At 53.3% G+C, this 27,344-nt stretch overlaps 10 protein-coding genes across 10 annotated transcripts; 7 read left to right on the top strand and 3 right to left on the bottom strand.

The window, feature by feature from the left end:
- Window positions 1–17: 17 nt before the first annotated feature.
- On the bottom strand, window positions 18–3,195 carry QC762_0022460 (uncharacterized protein). The gene is made up of 8 exons (XM_062883105.1): window positions 2,615–3,195; window positions 2,482–2,505; window positions 2,295–2,419; window positions 1,737–2,206; window positions 1,384–1,679; window positions 1,044–1,327; window positions 572–985; window positions 18–521 (listed from the first exon to the last, which is right to left on the bottom strand). Exons 1-8 carry the CDS (start codon window positions 2,666–2,668, stop codon window positions 83–85), a joined length of 2,106 nt encoding a protein of 701 aa, XP_062749748.1. The 5' UTR covers window positions 2,669–3,195; the 3' UTR covers window positions 18–82.
- On the top strand, window positions 1,113–2,061 carry QC762_0022470 (uncharacterized protein; the record flags this gene model as incomplete). Its single annotated transcript, XM_062883106.1, has 2 exons — window positions 1,113–1,174; window positions 1,776–2,061. The coding sequence occupies 2 exons, from the start codon at window positions 1,113–1,115 to the stop codon at window positions 2,059–2,061; spliced, it is 348 nt and encodes a 115-aa protein (XP_062749749.1).
- Window positions 3,196–3,433: 238 nt separating the features above from the next.
- QC762_122060 (uncharacterized protein) lies at window positions 3,434–5,650 on the top strand (the record flags this gene model as incomplete). The annotated part of the gene is made up of 1 exon (XM_062886624.1): window positions 3,434–5,650. The coding sequence occupies one exon, from the start codon at window positions 3,434–3,436 to the stop codon at window positions 5,648–5,650; it is 2,217 nt and encodes a 738-aa protein (XP_062749747.1).
- Window positions 5,651–8,833: 3,183 nt separating this feature from the next.
- QC762_122030 (uncharacterized protein) lies at window positions 8,834–12,505 on the bottom strand. The gene is made up of 5 exons (XM_062886623.1): window positions 12,109–12,505; window positions 12,028–12,044; window positions 11,741–11,946; window positions 11,032–11,616; window positions 8,834–10,961 (listed from the first exon to the last, which is right to left on the bottom strand). The coding sequence occupies exons 1-4, from the start codon at window positions 12,424–12,426 to the stop codon at window positions 11,321–11,323; spliced, it is 837 nt and encodes a 278-aa protein (XP_062749745.1). The 5' UTR covers window positions 12,427–12,505; the 3' UTR covers window positions 8,834–10,961; window positions 11,032–11,320.
- QC762_0022440 (uncharacterized protein) lies at window positions 9,140–10,744 on the top strand (the record flags this gene model as incomplete). The annotated part of the gene is made up of 3 exons (XM_062883104.1): window positions 9,140–9,784; window positions 9,838–9,984; window positions 10,040–10,744. The coding sequence occupies exons 1-3, from the start codon at window positions 9,686–9,688 to the stop codon at window positions 10,742–10,744; spliced, it is 951 nt and encodes a 316-aa protein (XP_062749746.1). The 5' UTR covers window positions 9,140–9,685.
- On the top strand, window positions 12,093–13,869 carry CSM3 (chromosome segregation in meiosis-related protein; the record flags this gene model as incomplete). Its single annotated transcript, XM_062886622.1, has 2 exons — window positions 12,093–12,800; window positions 12,858–13,869. Exons 1-2 carry the CDS (start codon window positions 12,532–12,534, stop codon window positions 13,867–13,869), a joined length of 1,281 nt encoding a protein of 426 aa, XP_062749744.1. The 5' UTR covers window positions 12,093–12,531.
- A 215-nt stretch (window positions 13,870–14,084) lies between these two features.
- SKI2 (Antiviral helicase ski2) lies at window positions 14,085–18,102 on the top strand (the record flags this gene model as incomplete). The annotated part of the gene is made up of 2 exons (XM_062886621.1): window positions 14,085–14,178; window positions 14,210–18,102. The coding sequence occupies 2 exons, from the start codon at window positions 14,085–14,087 to the stop codon at window positions 18,100–18,102; spliced, it is 3,987 nt and encodes a 1,328-aa protein (XP_062749743.1).
- Window positions 18,103–18,345: 243 nt separating this feature from the next.
- On the bottom strand, window positions 18,346–19,652 carry DID2 (Vacuolar-sorting protein SNF7). The gene is made up of 3 exons (XM_062886620.1): window positions 19,356–19,652; window positions 19,195–19,272; window positions 18,346–19,120 (listed from the first exon to the last, which is right to left on the bottom strand). The coding sequence occupies exons 1-3, from the start codon at window positions 19,404–19,406 to the stop codon at window positions 18,617–18,619; spliced, it is 633 nt and encodes a 210-aa protein (XP_062749742.1). The 5' UTR covers window positions 19,407–19,652; the 3' UTR covers window positions 18,346–18,616.
- A 46-nt stretch (window positions 19,653–19,698) lies between these two features.
- Window positions 19,699–21,335, top strand: QC762_121990 (uncharacterized protein). Its single transcript, XM_062886619.1, has 2 exons — window positions 19,699–20,301; window positions 20,550–21,335. The coding sequence occupies exons 1-2, from the start codon at window positions 20,130–20,132 to the stop codon at window positions 20,900–20,902; spliced, it is 525 nt and encodes a 174-aa protein (XP_062749741.1). The 5' UTR covers window positions 19,699–20,129; the 3' UTR covers window positions 20,903–21,335.
- Window positions 21,336–24,105: 2,770 nt separating this feature from the next.
- HAC1 (transcription factor that binds to CRE motif) lies at window positions 24,106–26,941 on the top strand. Its single transcript, XM_062886618.1, has 2 exons — window positions 24,106–25,370; window positions 25,447–26,941. The coding sequence occupies exons 1-2, from the start codon at window positions 25,030–25,032 to the stop codon at window positions 26,780–26,782; spliced, it is 1,677 nt and encodes a 558-aa protein (XP_062749740.1). The 5' UTR covers window positions 24,106–25,029; the 3' UTR covers window positions 26,783–26,941.
- The last annotated feature ends 403 nt before the right edge of the window (window positions 26,942–27,344 follow it).

The raw sequence follows: 27,344 nt of genomic DNA, 5'->3' as shown, positions 1-27,344 counted from the left end.
ACATCGCACCGTGGTGCCGTTTGGGTAGTCTTGGAAGAAGTTGTTACAGCCTTACGATCTCATGCTACCCTGTCTGGCCGGACTAGAAACCTTGGAACCCCGACAGATCTTCCTCCATCAGGCCAAAAATATGCGTGTTCCCCGAGAACCAGTTCGCCAGCTGAGCAGATTGGTCCATATCATAGCCGAATCCTGCCGGTCCTCCGATCCCATACGTGTGGTCCTGTTGGGAATGCTGCGGCATGAAACCTAACTGGTTCAAGTACATCTCGACGTTGTCTCCAACCATACTCATGTTATGATCTTGCTGTCCCTGCTTTCTGGTTTGGAGCCACAGACTGGCAATGTTTACCAGCACCTGCGATATCCGATACAGCTTGGTAACTCCTGAGGAAATGGGCGCCACAGGTTGCAAGCCCTCGGTGAATCTCACCAGTATATCAAGGTCTTCTTCGTTTGCCGTTTCGATGGTGTGGCAGAAAAGCACGACGAGAGGGATGAAAGGGATATAGAGAATATTCCTGCATGCCGTGTTAAGCACATGGTCATGAAAGATGGGGCGAACACATACCACTGAATATACCCTGCCTTCATGAACAGGCTCTCACCACACAATGCCATGCAACCCTCGTGACTAGAAAATGCTTCCCGTGCTGCATGGATGCACTCTGGGTTGAAGGTACTTGGCGACCCCGGTGGAGTTGGGATTGCACGGTAGATCAGAGTCAAAACCGACCATTGAACCAGAGCATCACCGACGACTGCTATATCGAATGAGAAGCGTGCCTGGGCATTATAGCCCCCGGACATCTTCATTTTCTCGACGACATGCTCAATCAGCGGAGCTGACCGTGCTACCACATCCTGGAGTGCTTGAGCCAGCTGGCGCGCGTTTTCGGCACGCTTCTCAGCGGTTCGGGCCAGAGCCTCAGGGCTGTAGAGCTCTCTGTACGTCCTTCCCATAACTTCGCTCCAGCTGATCCACCTATCGATAAATTAGCCGGATACGCGGTGCACAATGAGACCGCCAACAGTCAACATACTGAGCTTGACCAATCTTCCAGAGTGGATCTACGTTCTTGACCTTGGGACCGATCTCTCTAGGGATTGTTATGTCCCAGTCCTGGATTGCGGTCGGCCGTCCAGCTCGCAGTGACAGGGCGCTATCGAAGATGTATGTTGTCCAAAATAACATCGCTTTATGCTCAGACTCCGTGGTGCTCGGACTACGGGCTCGGTGATAGCCCAGAGTCTGGCAAATATTCGCCGCTATAGTGATGAAATCTCGGGCGAGCGAGTATTTCGACTCCTCGATGGCGTACATCGTCTGCTCTATGGATCAGCCCCGCATCGTGAACAGGATAGGACACTGCTGATACATACAGCCATTATTAGAAGCTCGACACTCTCTCTGCGCTGCGGTAACAAAAGAGGGAGATTTGTAAGCGCGGTTTCGATGTTATCCCGGCAAAGAAACGAAGCCTCGAACAGTTGAACCTGACGATCCCCTTCTGACGCAGCCCCTCTCTCTTGCAGGGTGAAGTACAAGCCCAAATTCACGATCCCCCATTGCATTAAACTGTACTCTTCAGTCGCAAAATAGACCCTGCGAACGTTGTCGGGAAAGTCCTCGATGCCGGTGAATGTGGCAATTGCTGGAAAGCCCATAGGAGGGTGTTCTGTGCTCGAGTCAGTACTTACAAGACCTTCAGGAGAGGGATAACGTGTTGACAAACGTTTGATCTCGCGCAGGACACTGAGAACTATATCAGCAGACGGCATAGGCAGTTCAGCCCAGCCGCCTTTTGGGAGAGGTTTCGCAGTGGTGAACCGCGCATCATGGCGGGCATTCTCGATGTTTTGGAGTTTGACAAGCTCCTGCAGGGACAAGAATGCCGCCCGCATCCCTGGATCGAGGAATGGAAATGTGGTGTTTTCGATGAACTGAGTCGCAAATGCGGTATGCTCCTTCATCAAAGCGGTAGCCTCGAAGTCATCGCTCTCATTGTCTTTGTCAGCACCAAACAAGGCATCTGCACTATTCTCACGAGGGGCCGATGACGAGGCTGCTGCTGCTGACTCGAGTGTAGGAGAGATACTCGAGGATGCTGTTGGTGGGCCTCGGTTGTTGAGGGAGACGGTCAATTTGTGCAGCATCTTCTCGATGGCTCCCAGGCGGGAGTCGAGACTATCGATCTTTCTCTCACTGCAAACAACCAAATGGGTGGGTGTTAGTCTTCCCAGAAGGGGGTACCGACAGAAATGGGCAACAATGAAGACGGGCATTTCCTCACTATTGATGGGTGATGAGAACTCTCTGCCTGGGTTCGCGAGGCTTCTGGCCGAGGCCGGTCGAGCTACAACTCCGACTGGCAGTTCTACAGTTTGAATATACAGGCAACTCTCTATCACAACGAATCTACCCGGCACTTCGACTTAGCACTTCTGTCAAACATTGATGGTGGAAGTGAATATACACACCTTCCGCTGCCGACATTGGTCACACTGTCCGAAACATATTTGTCAGTGTTAACTTCGATATCACCAAAAGTCTGACACGGCGAAATTATCGACCGTTCTTCTACCATCATGTAGTGAGGGACGTGCTACCTACGGCTCTCTTTGCCGAGTGATCATTATTATCGGCCAGCTCGGGCAGTTCCTCCATATTTGCGGACAGTCCAGCAATCCGCTGCTCAACACACACGCTGCTGGCGTGCGTTAAGCGGGGGTCTAAGACGATTGCCTCTGATAAGGGGACTTTCACAAGGCGAATGCAGTGATAAGAAACAGATCTCCGGGCCCAGGACAATTCGTCGGGTGGGTGCTTCGCCTGCACGACGGTTGATGTTGCACTGTTCGATAGAAAAAGCGGCCGTGGGATGTGCAGTGAGGGGATCACCCAAAACCCGCGGAACCGGAACGCGAGCCCGAGTAGGGGCTGCCGCCGAGGATCGAGAAGCTTGGGCCATCAGCCGGTTCTTATACAGTACAGCGCTTCGTTCGAACCATGAGCTCTGCTCGGATTGAGCATTCCCATCCTTGGCCGTGTGTGTCAAACAATACTGTCGAGGCAACATGCCCTCTTTCTTCCAGGCATGTCAGGCCCTTGATCAACTATCTATCGGAAGCAGACGAAGGTGATTGGTCAATATTTTTTTCAAGGCAACCTCGATTGCGGCAAGCACAGTTGACGACCACTGACAGGGCCGGATTCTGAGCCACAAGCAACAAAAAATGTGTCCCATCAAGTCACACAGCAGTGCGCCTGCGGCAGTGAGCGCTTTTGCTGTCTCGTCGATGATTGATCGAGAGCTGGATTGACCCCGCAGCACCTTTGCAGCCCTCGGCGCGTAATTCACGTTCCAGCTTCAAAAACGTCTCATTCTATAATTTTTGACCCTCGGGAGCCGGAGATCGGACGCGCAACGTCATGTCGCCGGATTCTCACTACACATACACACCTATCGACCTCAAAACCGATGCAATCCGTCTCATACGTCTTCTCAGAGGCCGCGTGGACGAACCGGTTCGATGTGAACTGTTTGAGACCTTTCTCCACCAGGTTGAAGGTGTCCCTTATGAGGCTCTCTCCTATGCGTGGGGTGATGCGCCAATATCAAAGGAAATTGAACTATGCGGGAAGAAGGCTGCGGTGACAGAAAATCTCTACTTGGCCTTGAGTTGTCTGAGGCAGCCAGACGAGGATCGAATCCTATGGGTTGACGCCCTGTGTATCGACCAAAGGAGCCATCGAGAAAAGAACCACCAGGTGAAGCAAATGAGGCTGGTTTATTCCAACGCCCAGAATGTGCACATATGGCTTGGGCCAGGTACGGACGACATCGATCTTCTCATGGGTTTGATGAGCCAGCTGGACAAGCGAGCAACTAAAAGGAAGAACTGTCGAAGGAATTCGCCAGATGCTTGGGTTAAGGAGTGGTCAATATTGGTGAAGAGAGACGGAACGGGCGAGACCAGCATCAAAACATGCCGGGTCAACGCCTTGAAAGATATGTTAAGCCGGCCATGGTTCAAGAGGGTATGGATCCTCCAAGAGGTTTTCAGCGCCAGGAGCGCTGTTATCAGCTGTGGTCTCAACACCATTCCGTCACGGGTGTTTGTTCTCATGCCCAAGCTAATGGTGTTAGAAGTTGACGAGCACACCCAAGCTGTCTTGGATATCATGCCCGGATACTTGCGGCAAAAGTCATGGTGGAAAGACGCACCGGATCTGTGTTCACTCCTGGGGCGGTTCGGTGCAAGCAAGGCCACCGATCCACGCGATAATATCTATGCGCTGATCGGCATAGCGTCGGATGCAAGTGCTGATGGGATACTGCAGCCAGACTACAACATGTCCCTGCACCGAGTGATTGAAAACACGATTTTGTATCTGAAATATCGACAAATACCGAGCATCCCAGGCCCTGAGCCGTCTACGAAGTGGGACTTGAAGCATCTACTAAATCAACTGGACCAGATCCCCAGTCAGGCCTTTCAATGGGCAATCAAACAAGGAAACCAAGCAGCGGCGGCAGCAGTCGTTGCCAGGCCAAGCTTCCACGTCAACGCCTGGCACACCTCTCGAGGACCACCGTTGGTCTTTCTAGCCGACAAACCAGGATACGAGTCCCTCTTCTCTTGCCTCCTCGTCCTTCCTCACTGCAACACCAACGTGAAGGATTGCCACGGTGACACGGCGCTCAACATCATCGCCCTCCAGGGCCACCTCGAAATGGCCAAGCTCCTCCTCAACTGCAACGACGTCAACGTCAACCACAAAGGCCGCGGAGGGCAAACCCCCCTCGGCTCCGCCCTCATGTACGGACACCATCTCATCGTCGATATGCTCCTCGCCCGGCCCGACATCGATATCAACCTCCCCTCCGGCCTCAACGGCATCCCCTTCACCCCCCTGTACATAGCCTGCGAAGACAACAAATCGACCTATGTGAACAAGCTCCTCGACCGGGGCGCCGAACTGGAGACTCCCTGCAACGAAAACGCTTCTACCGCCCTGTGGGTAGCCTGCAGCCAGGGACACCAACCCATCGCCAAAACCCTGGTCTCCCGCGGCGCCAAAATTGACGCAAAGGACTCGTCAGGACGGACACCGCTCTGGATGGCGGCCGTTGCCAATCACCCCTACTGCGTGAGGATGCTTCTCGATGAAAAGGCCGACTACGGGCCCGGAGCATCAAGCGAGAATAGAACCGTGCTATGGAAGACAGCATCGATGGGGCACGGCAACGCCGTCAAGGCGCTGACGATGTATTTCCAGCAAAAGGGGGTTGTGCACGAGGTCTTGCAGCAGGAGAGGGACTCCGAGAACCAGACTAGTGCGCTCTGGATCGCGGCGAGGAACGGGCACACGAGCGTGGCGCAGCAGCTGATTGGGTTTGGGATGGATATTGATTCTTCGGGACACTATGGGCAGACGGCGCTGTGGATTGCTGCCAGGCATGGACACGCAGAGACGGTGCTGATGCTGCTCAGGGAGGGGGCGGATAGGGAGGTGTTGGATGTGTATAATGGGTTGACGGCGAGGGAGGCGGCGGAGGAGTTTTGGCAGGAGAGGGTGGTGGATGTGTTTCGGACGGAGGAAGGGTGGGAGAAGGCGAGGGTGGTGAGCAAATTGGCTTTTTGAGAAGGCTGTCGAGGGTTGAGCAGGTACTATATACGGGAATCATCTTCTGGCCCAGGGAGGCAGGATGGAATGTGGCTGTATTGCTGTGGATTATTGGCATTAATATCCACAAACACCGTGTATCAGCAACTTTTGAATGTCTGTCGACTATCAGTTGGAACCCCTTGGCCGTTATTGAAGGCCCATCAAGCACATTTGAATGCCTATCAACTATATTTCTAGGCCTATCGACTGTCCCTGCGCGCCTATCCACAATCCTTTAACGCCTGATGACCATCTTTGAACGCCTTGTGGGTATGTTTTCCTGTCTAGTGACTATCTCTGGAGCCTTGTGCAGACGCAATGGCCTCACACTCTCCAGTCAACATTTGCATGTCGGAGTTGTCGACGAAACATATCAGGTATTGGGGTCCGATCGTTGTGAATTGCAGCTCTCTTTTCATCTTCTGCACGTCGGTAGCATATATTACCTAGTTGAGTTTGAGGTGGGCAGCACCATCAGACGGCGAGAACGTGGGGTCGCCTTCTTGATCTCTACCCATGGGCACACGATGATTGATAGCGGTTAGCTGTTGTTTGCCTGTCGTGTATCCGCCGACGAGAAAGTCATCACCACGAGTGGCATCCTTGGATAGCAGAGGCCCGTTGCTGCATTGTCAGTTCCACGGAAACCTGTTGCAGGACCGAGGTTGGTTTGGGACCTTATGTGGGAAATCCTCCTCATGACTTGTTATACTCTCTGGCTGTTGGTGATGATTCTTTCTGCTTAAGCGGTCCTATCGTATAAACTAAGGTGAGGTAACTAGGGACTGAAGCTAAGACAAACATGAATGGATTGGTGAAGAAGCGACGTAGCCAGGAGCCTGAGCGAGAGAAAGAAAGTGGGCTTGGTTGCAAGAAATCAGAGCCACACGGTAGACTCCACAGTATCACCAGAGCGGCACCTTGTGAAGGAAATGCAATTCCTTTTCCAGCATGCTCACTCAGTGGCTCAGAGGAAAGGAGCCAACAAACATGCCTTGGTCGCCGGCAGGTGGTGGAAAGGAGCCACAGCCATCCTGATCCACCCATCTTACCAGCAGGAACAACACCTTCACCCCACGGCAGGGTAAAGCTCGATGTTTCAACGGTCATGAGTCAGCCGTAAAATTCATGTAATTTGACGATAACAGCAAGCCTGGAGTTTCTGAAGCACATTTAATCAGGTTGAGAGTGAGAAGCCAAGGCCCAGCCAAACCTTGCCTGATGACTTTGATGGTTGGTCCAAATCACCGAGAGGTATACCAGGGCTTGATGAGACAAAACATACGCTTGACTTCAAGGACATGAAGCTTAAAACAAAGAATGGGATGAACCCCAGAATAAAGGGGGGGAGCGGGGGAGGAGGGGGGGGGAATGAAGAAGTTTAGCTGCAACTTGTTTCGATCAAGTGACCTCCGGGTTATGAGCTGGCGCGCTTCTGCTGCGCCATGCAGCTTCTCAACTGTGAATATTGTAATGAGTCACATCTTGACGTTATGTTGACACAGTCTGTAGCACTTCTGCTTTGTTAAGAGGACTGCTACCTAGCATTGTGCAGACAATAGGCACAAGGTATTATGAGTCGCTTTGACACAAGCTAGTTCTAGTCAACACTCCTCATAGATGTGAGAAATCTTCCCAGGGAAGAGATTGATGCTGGTAGTTTCAAATGTGTTCATGTGTAGCCTCGACAAACTCAAAGCCGTAGATCTCTCGTTCGTAATTCCTTTGTTAGTTTTTTGTTACCAGTACGTATCAAGCCCAGAGATGACTCGGGAGTATCCAAGATACAAAGGAATTTAGTTCCAAGCGTTATGTTCAACACAAGGTAGCCAATATGGCTGCAATTCCCGTGATTCTCAGTCCACAAATTCAGGCACCCTGAATAAACATGAATGTTACTTCGATTTGGCATTTACCCCATACAATCAGCCAGTGTCACCCGCTTACCTTTTGGCCTTTATCTTAGAGTCAAACTTGGTCGATGAGCTAGACCGTATTCGAAATGAGGCAGAGGCTCTCAGATTGGTTCAACAGCACACTGATGTGCCAGTTCCGCGTCCACTCAATATCGTCTATCGACCGGGCGGCCGCCAAGTTGCATTGATTCTCATGACGGGGCTTCCGGGCTTTCAACTTGTTCAATCCCTCAATGCGTCATCCAACAGGGACGCGAGGCAGATTATCGGGCAACTTGAAAATTACATGTCACAAATTTGCGGGATCCCGACTACCGCCAACGAGACCATGGCCATATGCAACACCCTCGGGGGTTCCATTGCTGACATGCGACTTCGTGGTATGAAACCGTTGGGGCCTTTTCGTGACGAAGCAGACTTCAGCAAGCTCAGGTGCTCTGACGACCCAGGTCGACAAGGTCATGAAATTGTGTCCACGCACGCAGATCTGAACCCGAGAGACATCCTGCTGGATCAGTTCAAATGGCCTGACGGGACCAGAGGGTGGATGGTCACTGAGATAGTTGATTGGGAAATGGCAGGATTCAATCCGTGAATATTGGGAGTATATAAAGGCCATGTTTGAAGGGCGAAGCTGGCCGAAAAGGTACAACGATTGGATTCGTGGTCTGTGGGCAAGGTTTGGAGATTATAGCAAGGAGATGGATGTGGAGTTGAGAGATTGGGCATCTGGAGACGCAGTTTGATAGACGGGCGTGTTGCTCATGTCAAGATCGAAAATTCCGACTCACTAGATTGAATGATTTTCGCAGGATTTTACCAGATGCCATGGCTCACCAAGCCTTCACACACAAATAAGTTAGACAGTAGCAGTCCTATGACGTAAAGAGCTCTCGGGATTTGAATGACGAGCCGTGCTGTACTCCAGGCCATATAATCCCACCATTCCCATGTATTTTCTTAGATTGCCTGAGATCCTTCAGCGAGGTCTTAGAAGGCCACCCGCTTCTGCCAAGGGCTGTGTTTGACCATCATCAGGAATTCAGACAAGTCATGCCAGTCGGGAAAGTGGTGAGAGATTAGGAGCCCATGGAAGATTCATTTGTGTGGCAGTAAGTTCCGGCATAAGGCCGATGCAGGCTGACCCCCAAAACGAATCGCAGCATGATGAAAACCCGGTCACAATGGTTGCTATACAGACAATTCAGATCTTGAAATGCCCCTGCTTGAGACCCATGTCGGTGCGGGCTTTGACTATCACAGAGGATGAAAACCGTCCGAGGGGTTGTTCCTGATTTTTGATGTGCGACTCTCTCACCAGTTAGATACCATGCACCGACTTGGTTGGCATCGTAGCCGCTCTACAGCAGATTCACCACCCTCAATAAACAACCCAACCAAAATAACCGGAACGGATCATCCAGTCCACTTCTGTCTGTTGTGTCCGCACCAATTGCGGAAAGCCGGGTGCTGCGGGCCCAGCGCTGCCGTGAGAAGGCCCGGGTAAATACTCTGTTGATATTGATCCCGCAGCACCTCTCCAATATGCGCTCACAAACCTCATTTGTCGCTGCTGGTCCGCGTGCCCGTTCGGTCCATATTAAACCTCAATCATGCCGTGGAACACTATACCCCAGATTTCTCGAGCGGATAGAGCGTGTTCCACCACAACCAACCCACACCAGTCTCGGGACCCCGGCTGGGGTGCAGATATGTTGCCTTCGGCAAATGCAGCCACTCGACCAAAAAGTGATCACGGTAGTATACTCCTGATCGAGCCTCCTGTCCTGGTTTGGACAGGGTGAGATTTGACAAGTTAAGGAATCGAGGGCCGGTAAGTGAGCTCGGTTGGAACGCCCCCGTATGCATGCATAGCTTTGACAGCCCAACGGTCGAGTATGACGAGTGGGCGCGAGTGAGAACCTGGCCAGCCACCCCCTACATCTGGGGTAGAGTGGAAGCAGCCAAACAGTGAGAGGTATATATCACCGAAAAAAAGGCGGTTGTCCTCCCCTCCCCCTTTCTCTGCCCGTTGCTTCGTCAGTGGCTTGCTTCCATTCTTCCATCTTGACTCCATCCGGGTTTCAGTTCAAAAATGAAGTCGACATTCTTTGCTGCCTTGACGGCACTGGCCGCCAAAGAGGTTGCTGCCCATGCCACCTTCCAGCAACTCTGGGTTGACGGTACCGATTATATAAGTCTTCTCTCCTGGTGTTGACCTGGGCTTGTGACTGACCTTTTCAGCACGGCTCCTCCTGCGCTCGTCTCCCCCCTTCCAACTCGCCCGTCACCAACGTCGGAGGCCGTGACTTTGTGTGCAATGCCGGTACTCGTGGCGTCGCTGGCAAGTGCCCTGTTCGCGCCGGCGGCACCGTGACTGTCGAGATGCACCAGGTATGCTTCTACCCCATGGTTTCCTTCCGCACCGTCACTGAAACCCTACCCACAGCAAACTGGTGACCGGTCCTGCTCTCAAGAAGCCATCGGCGGCGCCCACTACGGCCCCGTCCAGGTCTACCTCTCCAAGGTCCCGGACGCCTCCACCGCCGACGGCACCTCCACCGGCTGGTTCAAGATCCTTTCCAACTCGTGGTCCAAAAAGGCTGGTGGCCGCGTTGGTGATGATGACAACTGGGGCAGCAAGGACCTCAACGCCTGCTGCGGCAAGATGGACGTCAAGATCCCCGCTGACATCCCCTCGGGCGACTACCTCCTCCGTGCCGAGTCGCTAGCTCTCCACGCTGCTGGTCCAAGCGGTGGCGGTCAGTTTTACATGACCTGCTACCAGATCACCGTCTCCGGTGGTGGCAACGCTAACCCCGCGACGGTGAGGCTCCCCGGTGCCTATGGTGCCAGTGAAGGGCAGGTGAACATCCACGCTGCGCTTACTTCTTACACCGCCCCTGGACCGGCGGTTTATTCTGGTGGTGAGACTAGAACTCCTGGTGGGGCTTGCACTGGGTGTGCGTCAACCTGCAAGGTTGGCTCTTCTCCTTCCGCAATTGCTCCAGGAGGCGGTGGTTCTTCTCCTGCTACTGGCGGTGGTAGTAATGGTGGCGGCGGCAACTCCGGTTGCAGTGTTGCCATGTATGGGCAGTGTGGCGGTAACGGGTATACTGGATGCACGAACTGCGCTGTAAGTTGTTATGAGTGAACCCCTTTTCCAAAGTGGCATCAGTGCTGACCCTTCGACAGAGCGGATCTTGCAAGGCTGTTTCGCCTCCTTACTACTCGCAGTGCGCTTAAAATAGTGGTGGCTTGATTGGGAGGTCCGGAGGGTAGATTGAGGATAGTTGAATCAAGGTGGTCGGCACGGGTGGCGTGGTGGTGAGTGCGAGATTTGTATGCATAGCATTCGTATATATGAGTAACTATCTGGGTATGACCATTGTCAGCTACGTCAAAATCATCTTTAACTCCGGGTAAACCTTTCAAACGTACATGAGATACCCGCTGCCGTGTTGCGTAGTAGGGCTAAAGTATACACGCATTGATCTAACTCTACACCTCAAGCCCATAGAAACATCCAATCCAACGTCGTTTGAGCGCTAATATTCGGTGTAAGAGCTGGAAGCTGGTGAGCACATCAACCCAAGATAGATACTTAGCAATGTGTTCATGAAAAAAAATGTCTGTTGGCCAGCCTTCTAGCATTGGTATATACAACCTGGCACCCGCAGTCCAGCACCCCTCCCCGCACATGCAATCGTTCTTTTCATTCCTTTTCCTTTTACTGGCTAGGGTTCCCACCCTCCCGCGCAAGACGCTCAGCCTCCAGCTCCCTCTCGGCTTGTCTGTAATACTTGGCGGTGTCAACACCGTGCTGGCTGTGGTTGACAAAGTTGAACCAGGGGAGCACAGCCATGAAGAGAGCGGAATATCTAGACTGGCGGGCGGCAACACCCTGCATGGCGGGAGTAAGCTGACTTTCGCCGTAGATAGGCTCGCCGCGCTTGACCTTGTCGACCATCTCGCGCATGTCCATCTGGACTTCCCGGGCGTTTTCGCTCATACCGTAGAAGCGCACTATCAGAGCCGTCAGTTCCTGTCTCTAGTACCGCCTGCACCCTCCCACATTATCCGAATTCTTCTAAACCCGGCCCGAAGCCCGACTGTTGCCTCGATATGCTGTGATGGAGCGATGACGTACGAATAGACCGCTGGTAAAAGTAGATGAAACCACCACACAACCCCATGGCACCACCCAACCGCATGGTCTGGGCGACACCACCCTTTCCGACATATGAGGGAGCAAATCTCTCCATGGCGTAGAGAAGACTGGGGCCGGCGGCGGCAGCGACGATGCCGTGGACGTAATCGGACGGCCGGGCGTACCGAATTACACGCTTGAAGTGCCTGGATTGTTACCAATCGATGTTAATTCCTGTCCATCTCCGTGCTCGAGAACTTCGACATCTAGTGAGGGGGGGACCATACGGATCATTATCGATGAGCTGTGTGCAAACCCCAGTTAGCTTGGTCCCCTTCAATTGGGTTTCTCGGCACCGCAAAACTCACTGGGTACTCAGTCTTGATCTGCTTGCTGATGGTATACGTGTTTCCGGGAGTGGTCGACATTTTGACTGACTGGGCCTGGCCGGCGGTTTCCGTCGTCGTCGTCGTCGAGCAGGGCGGGCGCAGGCAAGCGAATTGAGGTCGTCTGGATTGGCTCGTTCCTTGAAGCTTGCTGGACCCAGGCCGTTGAAGCTCCAGCAGTGGATTGATGCCTGAGGCAAATATCATGTCCACAAGTCTTGGCGGGAATTCAATGTGGCTTGTGCAATGCGGGGCAAGCCACAACCACTTACACAGCTTGACGCGCGACGCGCCAACCATCTCAAAGTCGCGTCTCTTCTAAATGGGTCTTGTCTAACCCCCAAACCCAACAACACCAGTTGAAGCAACAAAAGTTGCGATAGTCGACCACGAAGTATTCTCACAATGCCCGCCGCAGCAGGTCCCAGCAAAGTCACCAATGGCAACAAAAAGGACAGCGGTGCTTTTGTCGATAGTTTTCTAGAAGGATGGAGTGACTTTGACGAGGAAGACGACCCGTTCGGTTCCCCGAAAGGCGACAAATCCAAAAAAACCGATGACAAGAAGACCGACGCCAGTAGTAAAAAGAGAAAAGGGACCGATGTTCTCGGGTTGGAAACAGAAGTCGACAAGAAGAAAGCTCGTGTTCCCAGAGTCAAGCTTGACGATGCCCGGTATACACTTCGCCTAGCCCCCGCCTGATCTGGCATGTATGCTAATATCATGACTAGACTACTATCAGACAAAGGCATCCCATGGCTCCGAAAAAACGCCCAATCCAGACTAAAGCTCAAAGGCAAAGGCCATGAATTTTCTGACGCTGCCCGAATGTTATCGTTCTACCAGGAATGGCTTGACGAACTCTTTCCCAAAGCCAGCTTTCTTGACGCATTGGCAATGGTGGAAAAGGCTGGACACAAGACCTCGTTGCGGAACGCCAGGATGAAATGGATTGACGAGTTGAAACCCAGAGGCGAGGGAGAGGAGGGTCCGAACGACGTAGACCCGTTTCCGATTTACGAACATGATAAGACACCAAAAGATACAGGAAGGATTGCGCCTGTGTTCGATAAGGCCAAGGAACGACCGAAGACACCCGATGGGGATGATTTGTTTGGAGACGATGACATCTACAATGCCACGCCAAGAGCTGCGACCAAGGGGTCTAGGGGTGAAGACGTTCCAGACGATGATGATTTGGATGCGCTGATGGCAGAGGCAGAGGCTAACTCTGGGCAGCCACCAAGAAGCATATTTGGGAACGGGTTGGAGAGCATATTTGGGAATGGGACAAGTAACAGCACGGCAGCGGCACCACCAAAACCACAGGCGAATAACATACCAGAGGATGTCGATCTGGACGCTCTAATGGCCGAGGCAGAAGCGGAAACATTGTCCACTAGACCGAACCAGTCAACCAAGAGCATACTTGGCGATGGCAATTCCAAACCATCTGCCCCGCAAAGGAAAGAAGCGGATGACTTTGATGATGACGATTTGGATGCGCTTATGGCCGAGGTTGAGGCCCAGCCACCTACGAAGGCACCGAGCGCGCCCAAGTCTACGGAGCCTACGAAGGTTAATGATGAGGAGGACGATCTTGACGCTCTGATGGCAGAAGCAGAGGCAGAGGGAGCGTCTTCTAAGCCTGTTCCTGAAACCCAGAAGGAGGCTGGGGCCAAAAAATACACCAGCTTTGACGATGATGAGGCGGCAATGGCAGAGATGGATGGGTTGTGGTAAAAGGCCAGTGGTACTCCGTATGCGGCAAGAGCCAAATGTTCATTTATCTTAGAGACACTAGTTTAAACAGCTGTGTCACCATTCAAACAATATCCTTGAAGACGAAGACGGCGCTATGTTTCTGGGCCCCCTTTAAAGATATGATGCAACCCTAACCCCTGCGTGCCTGTCGAGCTGTCGTCACAAAGGTGCATCCTTGTCAGGCTACCCCACAAATGATTTGGCGGGGCAAGTCGATGAAGCTGCGACCTTGCTGTCTTCCAGGCTGGAGTCGTCCATGTTTGGGCACAACACCACACCTTGAACTCGGTCGAAAATATCACTTGACTTTTGCAAGCAGTGGACGAGACCATCACACTACCATTACCGCCGGAAATGGCGACCGATCTCCAAGATGCCATACAACGGCTTCACCTGGACGACAATTCCACATTCGATGCAATTGACGACATCCTTGACCACAAGGTAGTCAAGCCGCCCAAGAAGCAAGACCCTGATGAGCTGCGCGCCGAACTCGAGCGGAAATTCCTGTCGCCATCGACCACATTCTCGGACGAGTGGCTCGACAAGCTTCAGCAACGATGGGACACCCCGATTGACTACTCCCTGCTCTTCAACATTGCGCCCAGCCAGACCCGCACAGTCACCCGCTTCGTGCGTCATGGGCTTGAGGGTCGGGTCACAGGCTACAGAAATGTCACTGTTCCGGCCTCGCATGCCACGGCGAAGAACAGCACGTCCATGACTAGGAAACCCGCCAGCAGATCTGAATTTGTCCGGGGTGGCGCCGGGTTCTTCCCTTTCGCTCCTGGTGGTTTGGAGGGTATCGAGTCAACAGCTGCGTTGGAGGATCAGCTGCGGGCTTCGGCTGCCATTGAGGAAGCTGACAGCAGGAAGAAACTAGAACGTGTTATCAAGCTTGGATCCGGTGGTCTGCTTGAGGTTGCTCCGGGTGTCTCCAGAGGTATCGACTTTACGAAAAGGAGAAAGGTTGCGGATGAAGAGGCGGAAAAACAGGCGAAGGAAGTCGAAGAGGTCTTGGATCAGGAGCCCGAGGCAGCTCCTGACCAAGAGGATGAGGACGCCGACAAAGCCCCAACGAATGGTGCTTCTGACGAGAGCGAGGAAGAGGAGGATCTCGAGGATATCGACTCCATTCTTCCAGTGGAGTTCCCAGCTCTGGAACCCCATGGCAAACTTGCAGCATCCAGCGCTAGAAAGGCAGGCCGCGAATGGGCGCACATGGTGGATATCAACAGACCAATGCCCAACTTCCGGGAGCTGGTGCCAGATCCAGCCAGAGAATGGCCATTCGAACTCGACAACTTCCAAAAGGAAGCCGTCTATCATCTTGAAAATGGCGACTCGGTGTTCGTCGCAGCCCATACTTCTGCAGGTAAGACAGTGGTGGCTGAATACGCCATTGCTCTTGCGGCAAAACACATGACGAAGGCTATTTACACATCCCCGATCAAGGCGCTCAGCAACCAAAAGTTCCGCGACTTCAGACAGACGTTCGACGAGGTTGGTATTCTGACTGGTGATGTTCAGATCAACCCGGAGGCCAGCTGTCTCATCATGACTACGGAGATTCTGCGCAGTATGCTTTACCGTGGAGCCGATATCATCCGCGATGTCGAGTTCGTCATCTTCGACGAGGTCCACTATGTAAACGACTTTGAGCGTGGTGTTGTCTGGGAAGAGGTCATCATTATGCTACCAGAGCATGTGTCCTTGATTCTTCTTTCTGCTACCGTCCCCAACACTCATGAGTTCGCCTCGTGGGTAGGACGCACAAAGCAGAAGGATATTTACGTCATTTCTACGCCGAAGAGACCTGTGCCGTTAGAGCACTATCTCTGGGCCAACAAAAACATCTACAAGATCGTCGACTCTGAGAAGAGGTTCGTCGAGAAGGGGTGGAAGGATGCGAATGCGGCTATGCAGGGCAAGGACAAGCCACCAAAGGCCATCGAGGCCGCACCAGCTCGGGGTGGTGGCAACCAGAGAGGTGGTGGCCGTGGAGGCCAGCAAAGAGGGGGCAATCAGCAACGTGGCGGCGGTCGGGGTGGCGGACAACAGCAGCGTGGGAGAGGTGGACCACCACGCGCGAGCCACAATCCCGGACATATGGGCCGGACAGGCCGACCAGGAGGGTTTACATCTGCTGCTCAGGACAAGAACTTGTGGGTTCACCTCGTCCAGTTCCTCAAGAAGCAGACTCTTCTTCCGGCCTGTATCTTCGTCTTTTCCAAGAAGAGATGCGAGGAGAATGCAGATGCTCTGAGCAACCAGGACTTCTGCACCGCTCAAGAAAAGAGTGCGATTCATATGACGATTGAGAAGTCGATTGCTCGTTTGAAGCCCGAGGACAGAACTCTGCCCCAAATTGTGCGCCTTCGAGAGCTGCTCTCGCGAGGTATCGCAGTCCATCATGGTGGTTTGCTCCCTATCGTCAAGGAGTTGGTGGAGATTCTTTTCGCCCAGACTCTGGTCAAGGTTCTTTTCGCGACTGAGACCTTCGCCATGGGCCTGAACTTGCCCACGAGAACAGTTGTCTTCTCGGGATACCGCAAGCATGACGGCCATTCTTTCCGCAATCTCCTTCCTGGTGAATACACACAGATGGCTGGTCGGGCCGGTAGACGCGGTCTCGATACTGTCGGTTCCGTCATCATTGTGCCTCCTGGTGGCGATGAAGCCCCCCCTGTCACTGATCTCCGGCAAATGATTCTCGGAGAGCCTAGCAAGCTCCGGTCTCAATTCCGCCTGACCTACAATATGATCTTGAACCTACTACGCGTCGAAGCTCTGAAGATCGAGGAAATGATTAAGCGTAGTTTCTCAGAACACGCCACTCAACAGCTCTTACCCGAGCACGAGAAGGCGGTCAAACTATCCGAGGCAGATTTGGCAAAGGTCAAGAGGGATTCTTGTCAGATTTGTGACGTTCATATGGACGACTGTCACCAGGCGGGTGAGGACTTCAAGCAGTTGACAGAGGAGCTGTATCGCGCGTTGCTGAACATTCCGATTGGCCGGAAGATGTTTACGCCTGGTCGTCTCATCGTCTGGATGAAGGAAGGTGTCCGCACTCCTGGTTTGTTGCTCGCTGAAGGCGCCAGCACCAAAAGCAGCGCGACGGTTCCAATGTTGCATGTTCTCGAAATTAGGACGAATCGAGAGATTCGCAATGACACGGACTTGCTGCCCTTTGTGCCCAGTCTACGCAAGTACTACACGTCACTCCCCCAGGCCAAGAAGCACATCGGGACCAAGACATTGCACATCCCCCTGAGTGACTTGGTATGCTTGACAAAGTATGTCACCAAGGGCATCCTGCCAGACATCTTTGGCAGCGGCGAAGGCTACCAAAAAGCCAAGGACAAGCTTCAAACCATCTGCCGCACCTGGGCCTCTGATCACTGGGATGAGATGGATCTGGGTCGCATCAAGAGCCTGGCTATTCACGACATCATTAACAAACGCCGTGAGGCGGAGGTCAAGCTCACAAAATCCGCCGCTCCGCTTTGCACGTTCTTCTTGAAGCACTACGCCATGTGCCACGATCAGTGGCTCATCAAGACCAACATCGACCAGCTCCGCCAGGCCCTCTCCAACCAAAACCTGCAGCTCCTCCCCGACTACGAGCAGCGTATCCAGGTTCTCAAGGACCTTCGCTTCATTGACGAAGAAACCCGGATCCAGCTCAAGGGCAAGGTAGCCTGTGAGATTCACTCTGGCGACGAGCTTGTCCTTACCGAGCTCATCCTCGAGAACGTCCTCGCCGACTACGAGCCCGCCGAAATCGCCGCTCTGCTCTCGGCGTTTGTCTTTCAGGAGAAGACAGAGTCCATCCCAAAGCTGACGCACAACCTAGAGAAGGGCATGAAGACTATTGTCGAGCTCTCCGAAAAGGTCAATGCGGTGCAGACTCTCCACCAGGTTATCCAGACATCAGAGGAGTCCAACGACTTTGTCAGCAAGCCTAGGTTTGGGTTGATGGAGGTGGTGTATGAGTGGGCCAAGGGTGTCAGCTTCAAGAATATCACGAATCTGACGGATGTGTTGGAGGGAACGATTGTGCGGACGATTTCCCGGTTGGATGAGACGTGCAGGGAGGTGAAGAATGCGGCTAGGATTATCGGTGATCCCGAGTTGTATCAGAAGATGACGGTGGCGCAGGAGTTGATCAGGAGGGATATTACTGCTGTGGCTAGTCTTTACATGTAAACGCGGCTGACTGTTAGCGATTTGCATGATGTTATGGGTTATTTGGTGGCCAGTTGGGAGTTATGGGGTCATATGGCAGGCGCTGATTTGGCAAGATGAAGGTTAGCTCTGGAGGAGAATATGGCTCGTTTACTTCAACGAAGGAATGCTTCCAAGTTAAGCGACATATAATCATGAGAGCTTCTCTGGTGGGAATCATGAGTTTGAGCGTTGGTGGCGGCATGAAATACAAGCTCTTGCAATGTCTTGATATATCTTGGCCACATGTGACCCAAATTGACTGTGACGTGTGATCTATTCCAACACTTTCCCCCCACCACCAGGATCATAACCCATTGTAAAGTTCTCTTGGGACTTCCAAAGCGTCATGCCGGGCAGTATCAAACCCGATAAACGCCAAAACGCCAAAACGAAAAATAGAAATTCTTCCTCCTTAACCCAGGAAACCAAATATACCTCATTTCGTAATCTCGTGTTCGTCGTTCCCTTCCCATCCACTACCCTTCCCAAAAATCTATGCCCGCAAAGCCCTCAACCTCTGCTGCAGCGCATCCTCCTCCTCCGCCGTCGGCTCCACGGCCTGCGCCGGCTCCTTCACCGGATCAACCTTGCTCGCACTCGCCTTTGCCAGCTCCTGGTTCAACTCCAACCCCGCATCATCCGCCAACTTGCCCAACAGCTCATGCACAGCATCATCGCTGACCTGCACCGAAGTGTTCTGCGTCATGGCGTCCTGATAAATCCCATTGGACATGGCGTACTCTTCGTTCTGGCTGCGGAACTGCTCGAGGGTCAGGAGCGTCTTTTCGGGGTTGGCCTGGCGCTGGGCGCGCTGCATCGTGCGGGAGGACTGGGCCATCATGTGCGTCATGCGGTTCATTGCGTTGTTGGCCTGGATCTGGGCGAGGGAGAGCTCGGCCATGTCGGCGGCTTGGTCCATTTGGGCGGCGATGGCTTGTTTGGCAAGGAGCATGCGGGCTTTTTGGGCGGCTTGGGCGGTTTCGCCTTTTTTGAGGAGCTAGATTTCGAGATGGGAGGTTAGAGGGGGGGGGGGCAGATAATGGCCAAGCGGGGGAAGAAGGGGAGAGATACGTTTTGGATTTGCTTCTTTAGCTCGTTGTCTTGTTTGGCCGCCTTTTGGGCTTCGCGGCGGGCTTGCTTGGCGTTGAACTGAGAGGGGAGGGAATGTTAGCAGAGGAGCATGATGACGGTTGCCACTGCTGTCGGCGACAAGGGAATCGTGGGGTGCCTACTCGCGCCTGAAACTCGGTTTGCATATCCCGAGCGAGTTGTCGATTTGCCATGGTGGCGGCTGTGATTCTAGAATGTTATTTGAACAAAAGGGTTTGGCCCGAAAAGAAGGACGTCGTCGAGGGGGACGGTGAGGTTTGCGCGAGCGTTTCGAGGTAGTGATGTCGTTGTCGTTGCAAGGCAGTGGATTGATTGATGTTGGCGAGGCGCAAGGTTGTTAGGTAACGTCAGCTGCCTTGCGTCCCAGCTGCCGGCCGCAGTTGGCTCGGCTGGCAGAGTGCGGGGCTCAGGTCGAGAAAATGGTGGGGTTCTCAGGGGGGTCAAATCCAACGCCACAAAGCATGACGCAGTTGGGTGACAGGGGCCTCTTCACCGCTCACCCTATTCAGTGGCACGTTGTGGCTTGTGCTGTATTATTTTTTTTCGGCCTCAAGGGAAAGGGGCAATCCGTGAATAATGGATACCGAGGACCCGAGCCACTGTCTACACGGACGGAAGGTGCACAAAAACACGCTCGGCAATGGAAGGCGGATACGGGATTGTGCCTGCCCCCTCGGGCGAACGAACAGTGAACCGTGGAAAGGTGAAAGTGGGTCTACGTCAAGCCAAAACTTTGGTCCCACTGCGAGGAGCACATGGATGCTGCTAGTTTTGACTTTTCAGGCATCGAAAGACAATTTTCTTCCAGTCCTCGTCCTCGGATCTGAACCAGTGAGACATTTGATTACCACGAAAAGACACTCTTAGACGGCATCTCTCCCCAAAACACCATCCACATGAGTAACTACAACATGTCGGCGATGCGGAAACACAACGTCACGACATTTCCGCGTCCCCCCGTGGTGGACCGAGTCCAGAGACACATCCAGATCAAGTGGCATGGCCAACTTATAGCCGACTGCCCGCCCGGTGAGGCTTACTGGTGTCTGGAGACCCATCACGCGCCCAGTAGGTTGCCCCCCTTCTAGTCGACAAGTTTCGCCAGGTCGAGTCCGGAGATGGAGTCAGTCGGTCCACCGTCTTCCCGCCATTTCCCTCCGGCGACAGGGCCAGGCCGTTGAGCTCCATCCAGATTGGGCTCTCAATCCACTCTTCGAGCTCCCATCTGGCGGTGATATGCAGGGACCCGACGCTCGATTTTCAATGGCAGACTCATCATGGCCAATCGCTAACCTTGACCTTTTTGCCGGTTGTAGCTTACTTCATCCCACCCTCCCGCGTCAGACTTCCTCTCTCGACGACTCCTCGTACCTCCTTTGACGAGTTCAGAGGTCCCATAACCTACTACGCCATGATGAGCCCCATCAACGCGGCTGACACGGTGAGCAACCGCATCTGGTCGTTCAACGAGCCTCCAAAAGATTTTGAGGCCATCAAGGGCTATCTGGCCTTCTTTGCGGGTCCTTGGGAGTGCTATGTCGACGGCGAACGCGCCCAGTCTCCCCCGCAAGACTTCTACGGCGGGTGGGTCACGAGCGATATTGAAGGCATCAACAAGGCTCCTCATCCTTGGGGCGTTCCCCCCCCCTGGGGCCACGAGCAGTTCTAGAGGAGCAATCAATCGAACGAGTTCCAGGAATCGGTGTGTCTGTTTTGAGGGGGTTTTATGCTCAACTCTGAAGACATAATGGCGTCTGAGCGGTCAGCATGTTTAGTGTCAGGCGTTTGGGGTCTGCAAAAATAAAAAAGGGGGAGGGAGCATTGGGGGCATTAGGGATCTGGCGATTGGGTGGCAAGCATTGATAGACGGGGGACTTGAACATAGAGCAGCCAGTATTATATTGTACATAAACAGGCCATTTCCAAATTTGTGCGTCTGGATGGGTGATCAAGAGAAAGAGATCTTGCATGTACATACAGGACGTGATGTTGGGAACGTGAAGAGATCGGGGGACGGTGGTATGGCTCAGACGTCGCGACATCCAGCATATAATATACCTCTCTTCGGAGGACCGAGGGTCCGGGGGCCATCATGACATTGTATGCTTTGGCGCCGTCACCAACAAGCGTGCCGTCCACTCTTCATGTGCGGACCAACGCTCTACCCATGCGAGTTCCTGCCGCTTGACATGACTTTACCCCAGACTTCTGGGGGGCATCCACATGGTTGACATTGGTGTGACAGGCAGCCCCAGCGCCATGACAGAAAACGGGGGAATGAGAACAAGGAAGGAACGGATCGATAGGTGGACAAGATGCGGAAGATCACTACCGATGAGTGGCACCTGGAGAATCTGGGGAACCTGGGGGGATCCAACCCGATCCAGCTCCATACCTCCATTCGAGGCCCGTTTGGTTTTTACCCCAGGTTCCATAATAAAGAGTTTGCTCCACAGGATGGAGTGCTGTGGGTGGGAAAAAGAGGGACGATCACGGATGGATTCGTTCGATTGGAGTTAAGGCCTGTGGAGTTGTGGGTTTTGTGGTTTGCTTGCCCGTCGTCCCGTTTGTGCTTCGTCTCCAAAAAGTGTGCGTCTCATGCAGCAAGCAGGCACGGATCACAGAGCCGCCTTTGGGGTTGGGATATTGGAAGGCTGGAGGAGTCTGGGGGAATGGCGTCCCGCGGAGGCGACTTGGCGATTGATTGTTATGCGGGGGAGCGAGAGGGAGCGGAAACAAGCGACCGGTTGTCGGTTGGTGAACCCCTTCGCTCGCTAGTGTTGGCAGTTCCAAGGGCGGCGGTTCCAAAGCATGTGGATGATGGTTGCAAAGAAACCCCTGGGAAAGCGAAGGGAGGTCGGGCCACTCCACCCGGCCTGCAACCGTGAGTTTCGCCGCCCTTCTCATTGCTCTCCTCCTTGTTCCCCTCACCGGGAGGGCCGTTCCCAATCCATCCTTGAATAGACCGGATGTTTATGCAGCTTCTGTTGGAAAGGTCCGGTGGAGGGCCGAATTGTCGTCCGAAAACCTCTGGGCGGTGGTATATGGCGCGCCTAATAGCAAAGAGTCGTTATTCTTTGAAGCAGGAACAAAAAAAGAAATTGGGGTTAAATGGAAATATTTATTTGACAGGGTATATTTTGTGTAACGAGGCGAACAAGGTAGTAAGCACAAAAAAAGAAAAAAAAAATGGCAGATTCCCATTGATTTCCGTCCTCTCCCCAACGGGAAACTTGTGGATTCATCACCGGCGCGTGGCAAGAAGGGGGGTTTTGGATCAACCGCTGATCGTCCAAGCGATCGATCAAACAATTTTTTGGTGCAAGCAACTTCCTGCCCTGGGGAAGAACCGTCTCTCTGCCGGCACCGAAGGCTCCTTCGCCCGAGTCCAGAGGGAGACCATGATCCTTGGCATTTCTATTCCGATACCACGCCTTTCCTATTTGGGCCTATTATCGGCACACCCAGAATCTGAATCAGTTGCCCCTCTTGCAGAATATTGTCTCTAGACTCTGGAACGCACATTCTCCCCGCTGATGATGGGCTTATTCATGCTGATCTCGTTGACAAAGGGCGGCATGATAATCGTCGAGTAAAATACTGGGTGGGAAGCGGGGCTTGACTGGGCTTGTGTAGGTAGATACGACAAACTATACGGCCTCACGAAATGCAGACGTCGTAACCACAGCCAAGCGCCCCGAATACCCGTGACCGCAGGAATAGTGATCCTTCTGGGGGCTGTTGGATACTGAAATGCGGCAGTGTCAGCTTCAAGTGGATGCAGTGCACTTCGTCAGCACCAACGCTTATGCCTCTCACCCATCAGCAATGCACCAGGCAGTCAGCCGTTGTCCTACAACCCCGCCATGATAGTGCAGGCAACCATTGAGAAGCAACAATGGAGTTACACCTGGGGAGGAGGCTGAGGTTGTACAAAAGGCCATACAAAGCAATTGCCGTACACAACCTAGAATACGGCCGACGACTCCGTTGCCGGTGCCATCTTGATCACTGCCTGATAATTGCTGGGTGGAGTTAAATACCATGCGTATCGAAGCATCAGATACTCATCGATGCTTTCAATATTCTCACTGAAAGTACTCATCCAGACTTCAATTGACATATTTGTCGCCCAGACGGCCCGGTACAATGCCGAAGAGCTCCCGCGTTACGAGAAGCAGGCCAAGAGGGTGGAATTGATTAATGAGGGCAGTTTCTAGAAGTACCGCACCTGGTAAATGGCCATGAACTCCAATCTAAGAGAAGCTCCTCGGCAGCTTCCTCCGCAATGCTTCTCTGAAGGCTTTGCTGCAGGTGCTCGCTTTATTGGTGTTTGGATCCGGGGTCATTCAGCCTGTTCGAGATCCACTTCTCCAGATTTTGCCATGCGGTCGCTCTCCCATTCCAGATTGCGTACCACCGTGTGATATGATTCTGGACGGAGGCTGGCTCAACCTTTCAACAGTCGTCCCGAATGACCCGATTTTCTGTGCATTGCTCCCGATCAAACGGCGCAGGTTGCAGCTGGTGGCACCGCAGTCATATGTGTTGCTAATAATCTCTAGATTGACCGCGGCGTATGGCAGTGGCGAGATAGCGACTCCATTCTCTTTATCACCAAAATGGAGCATGGCGAATGGAAACTCCGTAGTTGCTCCAAAAGTCTCCGCCATAGCAATCGGATGACATGCTGCTCCGTACAGGCGGTCTTCTACACATTGTTGTTGCTCTCAGCGCCACCCCCGCCTGTCCATCAATACATGAGACATCGGTTGAACCACGGAAACTCGCCAGTTGATGCAGAGAGCAAGAATGCCTCAAGCATGTGCTTTCGGATCAACAGACCGTTGAAGCGTCGCTATCCCTATCAGTCCAAGTTAAACCCACAGTGGATGGTGCTAAGTTTGGCGAGACCTATCTGCCACCACCACGAGGCTTATCTGGTGGAGCGATAGACGTACGGCGGCGGAGTGCGGGAGGAACGTTTCCACCTTCCATTTGACGTTGGCTCAGCCGTCGGCCCCCCCTGAACGGGCGTGTGTCAACCCACGACTCGACGGAACGAGGGCTGATGGAAAAGGCTCAATGGCTGATGGAATCGAAGGGCTGCTACTGCTGCCAATACGCCCCCGCCTCCTTGCATGTTCCAGTGCGTTGTGTGAGCATTGCTCCTCCCTGATCGGTGTTGCTGAAGTCGATGGTGGAGCCACTGGTGGATGCACGTCGGACGTGCCCCTGACAGGCTTCCGTCTGAATATTGTGGGCTCTTCCTGTTTGGGATGCGGATGTCGCAATTCTTGTCACTCCTGGTTGTGTGGAGCCCTCAATAAGACACCGCACAGGCCATGTGTGCCTCAGGCAGCCCGACCCCTTTTACAGGCGACGTGGCCAAAAGATAAAAGCACGTCCTGGCCCCAACGTCTGACAGCGTCTCCCCAGCAGACCACCCTCTTTTCCAAAAAAGACACTCTGTCCTTTTGACCACGCAACGCAGCCATCCAGCTCCACCGCAGCCTTGAGTCACGAACAAGGCTTCCACTTTCTGATGGCCTCGTCATTACACGCAATGCGTAATCCTTAGCAATTTCCTTCTTTGACATATTTGTATTGAGGCTTCAGGACGGCACCTCCTTACAGTCAACTCTTTCTGTTACCACCCGCTTCTTTGTCAAATTCGGCTCCACCGATTGACAAAGCATACGACGCGACATAATCCTACAGAAACAACACGACAAACCTACAAGTCCTCCTTCGTGGTGCAAATACCCAGATACCCATCCCCACCAGCAATTCAAAATGGAGTCCTGGTCCACCGCCCACACCCAGACGCACACCCCGTCGCCGACAATCAAGTTTGAGAACTCGCCAAACGATTCTCTCCTGTCGACCCCTGGCGAGATGTACCCTTCGCTCTTTGGCGCCGAGTCATCCCCCGCTCCTTCCGTTATGGCGGACCCGACATCCGATGTCGCGATGCTGGCCAGCCTCGCCGCTCTCACCCAAGCCAACACACAGTCTCCGACGCCCGTGACCCCTTCCTCGACTGCCGGCACCCCAGAGCCAGAGAAGAAACCGGTCAAGAAGAGGAAATCATGGGGTCAGGTGCTGCCAGAGCCCAAGACCAACCTCCCACCAAGGTACGATGATGCAATCATGTGGACCCATCGGGGGTCTTTCCCCACAACAAATCATGGAGCTAACACCAGCTTTTAGGAAACGTGCCAAGACTGAAGATGAGAAGGAGCAGCGCCGCGTGGAGCGCGTCCTACGCAACCGTCGCGCGGCCCAGTCCTCTCGGGAGCGCAAGCGCTTGGAGGTGGAGGGTCTTGAGAAGCGCAACCAGGAGTTGGAGGCCGCTCTCGCCAAGGCCACCCAAACCAACGAGTTTCTTCTCGAACAACTCCGCAACGCCGCCAGGCTCGGTGCTGGGGCCGGGTCACCAGAGACCTTCGACGCCCTCAGACTCTCATCGCAACTCAGCTTCTCACAACCATTATTCGGCTCACAAGATGGGCACAGCACTCTGGCCAAGCCAGATTCCCTCTCAACACTTCACAACACACAAAACAACACTACCGTTGACCCAGCGGCCCTGACGCCTATTTCCGAGGTTGATGAAGAGCACGAGCTCTCAGCGACGGTCTCAACGCCTGTTGCGGACTCTGCCCCCGTGGTGAACGCTTCCCCCGATGCGACACAACATCCTGCTGAGATGTTGTGCCAAGACCTGCAGTGTCGGTCGGCGGAAGCACCACCATCGGCGTGGTTGGAGAACTCGCAACAACAGTTGCGCCCAGCGCTGGCTCTCTTCTTACAGCTCCAATTCCTTCTCACTTCGACCTCGGCCCTGATTTCTCTCTGTCAGAGGCCTTTGATGCAGATCGCTATGTCCTTGAAAGCGGGCTTCTCTCTTCCCCCGGTTCCAGCACTTTTGACTACGATCATCTGGCTGGTGACGACACCGAAGCCTTCCCGTTCCAGGTCAACAACCTCGACTTTGACTTCAATGACTTCCTCTCCGACGACGCCAACCTCGCCCCCAGCCACGAGCAGCAGCCGCAGCAACCTACCTCCTGCGCGGTCGCAGACTCGTCCCTCCTCCCTGAGACTGAGACTTCTTCGGAAGATCCTTACCTGCAGCCCCAGTCTGGCGCGTCCCTTAATGGATGCGACGATGGCGGCCTTGCGGTTGGTGTCCTCTGATGGATTCACAGTTGACCGGGTTAAGGCAGGCGACGCTTCGGCGGCGGCAGCAGCTGACGGAAAGGAGCAGCAGCAGCAGCAAAGCGGTAGGCCAGCTACATGGCCGACAGGAGTACCACTACCGTCGAAGGAGGTCCTACTCACATTACTGTGGGTCCTCAAGGTTGAGGAGCGGAGACTAGAAATCCGCCAACAAGTCTCGCCCAAACTCGGAAGCAACTCGTGTGTCCCCAAGACAGTGACACCAACAATTAATAACCAGGCAAGACACTATGTCTTGACCGTAGTATCCAAGAGAAAACCGGATTCCCTTGAGGGCGACCGGAAGCGACATCGCTTTGAGTGACGATTTGTATGAAATATTTTGGCTTGGTCGGGTGCATTGGGGTTCAACAAAAGGCTCACATTATGGTGGAGGGCTGGGACCTGGCGTTGATTTGGGAAGCTCTGGAAGCGTAGCACGCTGCGCTCAAATTGAGCATGAATTGAATTTCACTTTCACGTGTTTTTATTGTCCCATTGAGATTTCTTGTGCTTGTTTATCGTGATCTGTTGGAGGAATGTAGATTCCAGCGACTTTTGAAGCCAAGGAAAGCCGCGATTGTGCCAGGGCATGATAGAAGACATCCATCCAGGTTAGGATTCGTGAATCCACCATGCAGGTTTCGTTTCCTTTTCACGGGAGGGCTTGGAGGAAGACGAAGTCCCCAAGTTTTGCTGGGATTTTACGTATGAGAAGACTTTCAGAGCCCAGGGATTTCCTCTCCTCTGTCAATTCTTTTTTCTCCTCTGTTCTTTTTCTCTTTATTATCTTATTTTTGCCTATCTATTCGACTTTCCTAATCGAACCCTGGACCTTGGACCTGGCCAGTTGTGGGCTTATGTTACCTAGTTAGATCACCGGCAAC

The sequence above is a fragment of the Podospora pseudocomata genome, assembly GCF_035222375.1.
Source record: "Podospora pseudocomata strain CBS 415.72m chromosome 1 map unlocalized CBS415.72m_1, whole genome shotgun sequence".
NCBI lineage: Eukaryota > Fungi > Ascomycota > Sordariomycetes > Sordariales > Podosporaceae > Podospora > Podospora pseudocomata.
The sequence above is the reverse complement of the archived record's forward strand: the minus strand, read 5'-3'. Positions and strand labels throughout refer to the sequence as shown.

Bases quoted from the DNA above. Each gene is read 5' to 3' on its own strand.
- QC762_0022460 (XM_062883105.1), bottom strand. From the start codon at position 2,668: ATGGAGGAACTGCCCGAGCTGGCCGATAATAATGATCACTCGGCAAAG. The intron at 2,207-2,294 runs GTGAGGAAATGC...GGTTGTTTGCAG, and splicing joins GTTCTCATCACCCATCAATA to TGAGAGAAAGATCGATAGTC. The intron at 522-571 runs GTATGTGTTCGC...CACGGCATGCAG, and splicing joins AAGGCAGGGTATATTCAGTG to GAATATTCTCTATATCCCTT.
- QC762_122030 (XM_062886623.1), bottom strand. From the start codon at position 12,426: ATGGTTGGCGCGTCGCGCGTCAAGCTGTGTAAGTGGTTGTGGCTTGCC. The intron at 11,617-11,740 runs GTACGTCATCGC...CGGCTCTGATAG, and splicing joins CTTTTACCAGCGGTCTATTC to TGCGCTTCTACGGTATGAGC.
- DID2 (XM_062886620.1), bottom strand. From the start codon at position 19,406: ATGGCAAATCGACAACTCGCTCGGGATATGCAAACCGAGTTTCAGGCG. The intron at 19,273-19,355 runs GTAGGCACCCCA...CTCCCCTCTCAG, and splicing joins AAACCGAGTTTCAGGCGCGA to TTCAACGCCAAGCAAGCCCG. The intron at 19,121-19,194 runs GTATCTCTCCCC...CTCGAAATCTAG, and splicing joins TAAAGAAGCAAATCCAAAAC to CTCCTCAAAAAAGGCGAAAC.
- QC762_121990 (XM_062886619.1), top strand. From the start codon at position 20,130: ATGAGTAACTACAACATGTCGGCGATGCGGAAACACAACGTCACGACA. The intron at 20,302-20,549 runs GTAGGTTGCCCC...TGCCGGTTGTAG, and splicing joins GGAGACCCATCACGCGCCCA to CTTACTTCATCCCACCCTCC.
- HAC1 (XM_062886618.1), top strand. From the start codon at position 25,030: ATGGAGTCCTGGTCCACCGCCCACACCCAGACGCACACCCCGTCGCCG. The intron at 25,371-25,446 runs GTACGATGATGC...ACCAGCTTTTAG, and splicing joins AAGACCAACCTCCCACCAAG to GAAACGTGCCAAGACTGAAG.